General features: G+C 51.4%; 2 protein-coding genes across 2 annotated transcripts; both read right to left on the minus strand.

Annotated features, from left to right (window-relative positions):
- Positions 1–2,605: 2,605 nt before the first annotated feature.
- Positions 2,606–3,169, minus strand: LOC136544371 (uncharacterized). The gene has a single exon (XM_066536558.1). It carries the CDS (start codon positions 3,167–3,169, stop codon positions 2,606–2,608), a length of 564 nt encoding a protein of 187 aa, XP_066392655.1.
- A 2,913-nt stretch (positions 3,170–6,082) lies between these two features.
- LOC136544372 (uncharacterized) lies at positions 6,083–6,535 on the minus strand. Its single transcript, XM_066536559.1, has one exon. The coding sequence runs from the start codon at positions 6,533–6,535 to the stop codon at positions 6,083–6,085; it is 453 nt and encodes a 150-aa protein (XP_066392656.1).
- Between the last annotated feature and the right edge of the window lie 1,091 nt (positions 6,536–7,626).

Here is a 7,626-nt window from a genome sequence, read left to right on the forward strand (position 1 = left end):
GTGGACGATGCATCATGCATATGGAAATAGTCAACCGCCGTTGACAAAGCTGGTGAGGGACCGTCGGTTCTCTGTGGCCTGGTTCGCAGATAAGCCGCTCAGGCCCAGTTTAGTTCCCCAAAAATTTTGCAAAATTTTTCACATTCTCCGTCACATCGAATCTTTAGACGCATGCATGAAGTATTAAATATAAATAAAAAATAAAACTAATTACACAGTTTAGACGAAATCCACGAGACGAATTTTTTAAGCCTAATTAGACTATGATTAGATACTATTTATCAAATAACAACGAAAATGCTATAGTATCCATTTTGCAAAAAAAATTTGGAACTAAATGGCCCTCAGCTGAAGATGCTTCAGCCTCTGGCACGGCACCGCGTCAACGTCGACATCAATGGCGTCGAACGGTCGAAGGGACAGACGACCACGGCGGATGTGAGAGCCTTCAATGCGGAGAGTAACTGCTCCCATATATCTGCTAGCTACCGGCAAAGCCGCGTGCGTGCCATGCCATTGCTCGCGCGGCCAACCAGGGTCAGGACTCAGGAGAAGAGGGCCCTGCCCCGCCGTGAAATTTTTCTATTTTAGCCCTTTTTATAAACTATTTCTACAACTAGACCCCTAGCATAACTATTTGCAGAAATAGACCGAAAGCTCGGCGCCAAGGTATGCGACTCAGCGTTCCTTGATCAATCGCTGACCATGCCACGTCGTTGCCAGCGTGGCAAACGCGACAAAGCTCGGCGTGAAGTTCTTTAACGCTGAGGTTGGCTAGCTCGGCGTTGCACAAATTCACGCCAAGATAAAGAACTTGTGAAAGCTACTAGTGCACATGCATGTCTGTACTTTATGCGTTTAATATTTTGTGAATTTCATAGAAAATTAAATATTGACATGAGATCAGCTTTATTTAGATTCATGATGTGGTTATCTATTATATCTGAAAATAATAAACTAGTAAACTCTGGAAATTTTGTGAAACTTATAGAAAGATAAATATAAATCCAATTGACATGAGTAATTTCATTGAACCATAATGTTATTCTCTACGTAGGGTGCAAATGGTACAAATATTTTCCGACAATATCCGAGTCCAAATCCATTAAGAGAAGTTCAAATTTGTCCGTATCAGAGTCTGGATATTCAAAACATCTGATACTGTATCCGTATTCAAATACTCAAATCATATACTTACGATGTCAACATCCATTCGTATTCTATTCGACGTAGCTGATCCTATCCATATTCGTATTCGAATCCGAATAGAAATAAGAAAATAAATGTAATATCAGCCTTATCTGTTCATATCCGATTCGTTTGCACCCCAATCTCTACATGATAAAAAAATATGCTTTGACAAAATATTTGCCAAAAATTCTAGAAATAATTTTGGGAAGAAGCTAGCTACCTTGTGCATGAACTATCACGTACGCGCATATATATAAGCTAATAATGGTGAACAGACATGCCCATCCAGACCGATTGATGCTCTCGCATTTTTTTTAGAAAGGCCGGTATGCAAGGTTCCACGGCCATTTCGAGGCATACGCGACGCTGGGATTTCGAACGGCCAACACTGAGTATGCTAGAACTGATAATCACTGTCGGATTAGAAGTCCCCATCACTATCGAATGGTTTATGGCAGAGGATAGCGTGTTCTGGCGTTATGAGTGATAATAATTAATACCGCACTATTTGTTGTTGCATGCAATGTTTCTATTGTGAGAGTGCCTAAGAAATGGGTCCAGAGGAAATATTCGTTAAGTGCAACTCCCCGCACGAGAGGATATCGCACGAGAGGATATTAATTAGCAGCTCAATTGGATTTATAGCTAATGCGAACATATAGTTAAAATGTGCCCATGTGTGTTGTGATGATGAGTAACTGTCAAGAGAAGATCAAGCTGATAGGCCGGCTAGGAAGACGGCTAAGCTAGCCTCAGGCTCTTGTGCCAGGCAGATAAGGGCCAAGCTAGCTGTTGGGACACAGATACCTGGTCGCCAAGACTAACTCGCCTTTCTATAACTCCTTTGCCATGCACCTGGATGGAATTGCAAATCATTACCATAGTTCTCATTTTTAGACAGGGATTCGACAGAAATCTTTGCTCGCGACAGCTTGGCCATGTGAAGGCTCTAGACTGGCGGAGACCCGCCGACGAAGACCCATGGCTGAACCCGAGGCCAAGCATGGGAAAGCATGGCGAAGGCCGCCGGACGGAAGACGGAGAGGCGAGCTGAAAGACAGGAAGAACCGGCAGAGGCTCACAGCCTCCGCCCATCACATGTGTGGCTCCAAGGAAGGTCACAAGATACGAGGCTAATGGGCGGCATCCACTAAGCTCATGGCTAAAGCCCATGAAGGCTAGGCAGTGGGGGGAGAGAAGGCTCAAGATGCCCCTAGAGGCTAGACCTAGTACGGGCATATCCTGGGAATATGCCCGGTAGGTTGTAGGGTAAAGTTGTAAACTAACTCCCTTGTGTACAGTGACCTATAAAAGGGAGAAGCAAACCCATGTAAAAGAAAGGGAGACCTTAGACTGTCTCCAACGGACTACCCAAACCGTGACCCATCTGCATTTTAGGTACTGCACAGTGCTTTTACGTGGAAAAATCAACCTCCAACGGACTACCCAAACACGGCAGCCATTTTGCGTCCGACGAACCACGGTACGCAAATTTGCGTCCTCTCTCGTTCCCTTTGCGTCTCCTCCACGCAGGCGGGTCCCACCACCACGAGCTCGGGGACGACCGGAGCCGGGGCGGAGCTCGGGGACGACCATCGCCGGGGCCGAGCTCGCCCGCGCCGGGGCGGAGCGCGCCGGGGCCGAGCTCGTCGGGGCGGAGTGCGCCGGGGCCGAGCGCGTCGGGGCGGAGTGTGCCGGGGCCGAGCGCGCCGGGGCGAAGCTCGCCCGCGCCGGGGCCGAGCGCGCCGGGGCCGAGCTCGCCGGGGCGGAGTGCGCCGGGGCGGAGCTCGCCCGCGCCGGGGCGGAGCGCACCGGGGCCGAGCTCGCCGGGGCGGAGTGCGCCGGGGCAGAGCGCGCTGGGGCGGAGCTCGCCCGCGCCGGGGCCGAGCTCGCCGGTGCGGAGCTCGTCGGGGCCGAGCTCGCCGTTCTGCTTCTCTTTTGCGTCCTCGGTTGGAAAACGGGAGTTTTGGCTGCCCATCCATTCTACTGTGCGTGACCCAATCTACCGAATGCGTCTCATGTTTAGGTCTTCCCCGTTGGAGACAGTCTTAGTGTTCTCACTTGAGTTCAGCCTTCGCTCATTTGAAGGCCCTCTTGAGTCTTACCTTGCTGAGAACCGTTTTCCCAACACCAGCTCTGCAGTCGGCTAAGCCGACTTGGGTGTGAAGAGTCGGCTAAGCGGAGTGGGGAACCAGCCTAGCCGGCTTGCCTACTGCTAGGTGTTCCTTTGTTGCGGTTTTGTGTGTTCCACCGGGTTTCTCGCTGCCCTGCCTTAGTGTGCATTCCGCTATGTTCTCTAGAGTTTTCTAAGGACATCCAGTCACCAGTTGACTCGTGTGCACTTCACATTGATGTTTTGCAGTTTATATGGGCGGTATTGGGACAATGGCCAATTTCACCCGAAATCTAAATCGGCTCTCATTTAAACCCCTCTAGTCGCCTTTTCTCCTGTTTCTAATTTTATATTACAATAATATGTTTTGGGGAAAGAAATTGGGAACCTTACGAATTTGTATCAAGCATAATAGATGACATTATCACTCTAAATAAAGCTGATCTCACGTCAATATTTAATTTTCTATAAAATTCACAAAATATTAAACGCATAAAGTACAAACATGCATGTGCACTAGTAGCTTTCACAAGTTCTTTAGCTAGGCGTGAATTTGTGCAACGCCGAGCTAGCCAACCTCAGCGTTAAAGAACTCCACGCCGAGCTTTGCCGCGTTTGCCACGCTGGTAGCGACGTGGCATGGTCAGCATTAGATCAAGGAACGCCGAGTCGCATACCTTGGCATGGTGCCTACGTACGCCGAGCTTTTGGTCTATTTCTGCAAATAGTTATGCCAGGGGTCTATTTATAGAAATAGTTTGTAAAAAGGGCTAAAATAGAAAAATATCACCTGCCCCGGCTTCCATGCAGCAAGCGCAGCCGCAACCGACCGCGAGGCAGCCATGTGTGCCCACGGTATCGGTGGATCGATCCATCTGAGGCTCATCATGGCCTCTGCATGCAATTCGCTCTGGCTAGTTGGCTTCGTCCGTCGACTGTTCACGTGTAGTCGTGTATATGGATGCATGTCGACCTCGTCAAACTCCTCTGGATCGAGAGATTATCGGTGGGAATCAATGCTATGCTACCAGTTTTTTTTAGCAGATGCTATGCTACCAGTTGGCCCTATTGCCGGGCACACATTATGACGTACTGGCCCGGCCCAACAGTACTGTAGTCTGTAGTTACGTTATGTGTTGCAAACTGAATTCTTCTTTAGTTTCTCGCGAACTGGCTGATGGTTCATGAAAAATTCTCGCATAACTCGCTGATGCTTCTTGCTACATGAAAATTTCGGAGAAGTGTATCTGCTCGTACAAAAAAAGGGCATGCCACGCGACGCTTGGACGTGATCATGGTCTAGAACACTGACGAGATAACTCTGATCTGCTTGCTGCAAAATGCTTGGTAGGAGTATGCTGTAGTGCCAAGTATACTCTACTTCCCAATGGTACCCGATTGAATTCTGAACAAATAGACCTGAGATAGAAGGTTGCCAAGCATTGGAAGGTTGTGCTATCTTTCATGACCGGCTGCAGGTAGTCTAATCACCTTTTACCACCACTGTACTCTCCACTTAAACACGACAACCACTAGTCTGTCTCTCTACTGTGCTAAGCTACTTCTCCTGCTGTACTGATGAATGGAGAAGAAAATTTGACGAGCAATCTTTCAAACAATCATAAACAAAGAGCAGTAGACAGCACCATGCATGCAACACTTCAATGCTCTCATTGCCTCCTCACCTGTCCAAAACGCGGCAACTCACAGGCAAGTTGATAGTAAACATTGTGGAGTGTTGACATAGCGGTAGCCTTCCCGCGCCTCACTCTTCACTCTTCAGTCTTCCCTTCAGAGAGATCGTTCCACTTCCACTCCCTTCCCTATATAAGCATACGAGCTCTCCACTTCAAATCAGGCAAGATTAAGCACACTCCACCTCAGGACACACATCCACCGATCAGTGGCTAGCTGATCTGGCTAGCAGCCATTGCCACCATTCCAATCATGGCGATGGCCAGGAAGCCTACCTGTGCTCTCCCTCTCCTCCTTGTAGCCTTCCTCTGGTTGACATGCTCTGTTTGTGCTCGCTTCGACGATGACTACGACAACCCGAGGTACGGCCCTGGGGGTTTCGGCCGTGGCCCCGGCTTTGATCGCGGCCCGAGAGGCCGCTACGTTCGCGGTCCGCGCTTCGAACGTGGACCGTTTGGCCGTGACTGCCGCTTCGGCCGCTGCCGCGGAGGTGGTGGCGGGCTTGGAGGCGGTGGAGGCTTCGGAGGTGGAGGTGGAGCTGGTGGCGGCCTTGGAGGTGGCGGCGGGCTCGGCAGTGGAGGAGGTGGCGGTCTAGAAGGAGGAGGTGGTGGTGGCCTCGGTGGTGGAGGTGGCGCAGGTGCTGGAGGAGGCTTTGGTGGTGGCGTCGGAGGTGGAGGTGGTGCAGGAGGCGGGCTTGGTGGTGGAGGCGGTGGTGGATTTGGAGGAGGCGGCGGCGGTGGACTCGGAGGTGGTGGTGGCAAAGGCGGTGGCTTTGGTGCTGGTGGTGGCGGCGGCCTAGGTGGTGGAGGCAGCGGCGGAATGGGTGGCGGTGGCGGTGGTGGACTCGGAGGAGGTGCGGGAGGAGGATTTGGAGCGGGTGGCGGCGTTGGTGGTGGAGCCGGCGGTGGTGGCGGCCTTGGTGGCGGTGGAGGTGGCGGCATGGGTGGCGGTGGAGGTGGAGGGCTTGGAGGAGGTAAGGGTGGAGGCTTTGGAGCCGGCGGTGGTATGGGAGGTGGGGCAGGTGGAGGTGGCGGCCTTGGTGGTGGTGGCGGCGGCGGCATGGGTGGTGGTGGTGGCGGTGGGCTAGGGGGTGGTGCCGGAGGAGGATTCGGTGGCGGGGCAGGCGGTGGCATTGGAGGAGGCGGCCTTGGTGGTGGCGGCGGCGGCGGTATGGGCGGTGGTGGAGGCGGTGGGATGGGCGGTGGCGCCGGCGGCGGGTTCGGTGGCGGAGCAGGCGGCGGACTCGGTCATGGAGGTGGTCTCGGCGGCGGCGGCGGCCTTGGTGGCGGAGGCGGAGGTGGCCTCGGTGGTGGAGGCGGAGCCCGAGGAGGCCTCGGGCACGGCGGCGGCCTTGGACACGGCGTTGGTCTTGGCGGAGGCGGCGGGGGCGGCCTCGGCATCGGCATTGGCGTCGGCGTCGGAGTCGGGGTGGGTGCAGGGGCAGGCGGCGGCGCCGGTGCGGGTGCTGGTGGCGGTGGGCGTTGATTGAGAGATCCCCGTCGACGTCGAGTTTAAAGAAGAAGAGAAGGTGTGCATGCAGCCATGCACGCGTGCGGCATGCGTAATGGACGGGCGATGCATGCTCTCCTTCCAAACCTGTGTATGTTCACGTTCTGCGCTGGCTGGAGTAGTTATGAATTACTCTATGATGTGGTCAAATTTCCGTTAATTTCACTCCTCCTCTGTTTGTTGTGTAGCTAGTCTTTGCTCAAAAGAGCTTTACAAGTTGACATTATCGTCGGTGTCCAAGTGTTTGTAATAATCTATATATGCTGGGGAAAAAAGAGTCGAATGATTAATAATGCAGTCCTAGTGATTTTTTTCATGTATTCCACAAAACTGTTTGAACTTCAGTCTTCGGACTTCAGAGGATCTCCCACTCACTGTGTGTGCATGAGCAGCATGATGGTCTTTCTACGTCCCCTGCAATTTTCTGAATTTCTCTGCTTTTTAATGCTTTCTTCGGTTCTCCTCTGGACCTTTTTCGGAAATATTTACGCCTTTAGATATAGCGTTAATGTTTTGGGATGTCGCATCGGATGTTAATCCGGGAAGGAGTAGCTTTGATTGGACGGCCCGTCAACTGGTCAGATTGAATGACTCCGTGCACATGGACATGCGCGGCGGCACGCCGGCGGCACAGGGCAGGGAAGCTGCTTGAGGCAGCTGATCCAGGGATCAGGATAAGGCATTAAGGGCCTGTTTGGCAGAGATTCACCACTGTAAAATATGAATCTGAATCTGGGATTCACCGTGGATCAGCTCCACCGTGAATCTGAGATCCACCATGTATGTACCAGAGAACTGTTTGGCAAAACAACAGATCCAAATTCACGAAAATGAGGTTTTGGTGGGAATAGCCTGTTTTGCCCTTAGGTTGTAACATGAGACATGTGGCTCACGTCTTATGACTATATTCATTCAAAAAAGGTATATTTTTAAAACACAAATGCAATATGACACACCAAATAGATAATTAATTAACTAAGGTCAAGAATATTTCGATTGTCCATACATAAAAATAACTAAAGATTAACTAAATATTACGATTGTTCATGACAACTTCTGAACATTAGTCTTCCATTACATGCTAGTTGTTCCAGGCTAGAGCAAGAGCCGTGGCCAAG

This window comes from Miscanthus floridulus, chromosome 3, assembly GCF_019320115.1.
Source record: "Miscanthus floridulus cultivar M001 chromosome 3, ASM1932011v1, whole genome shotgun sequence".
NCBI classification, from domain to species: Eukaryota; Viridiplantae; Streptophyta; class Magnoliopsida; order Poales; family Poaceae; genus Miscanthus; species Miscanthus floridulus.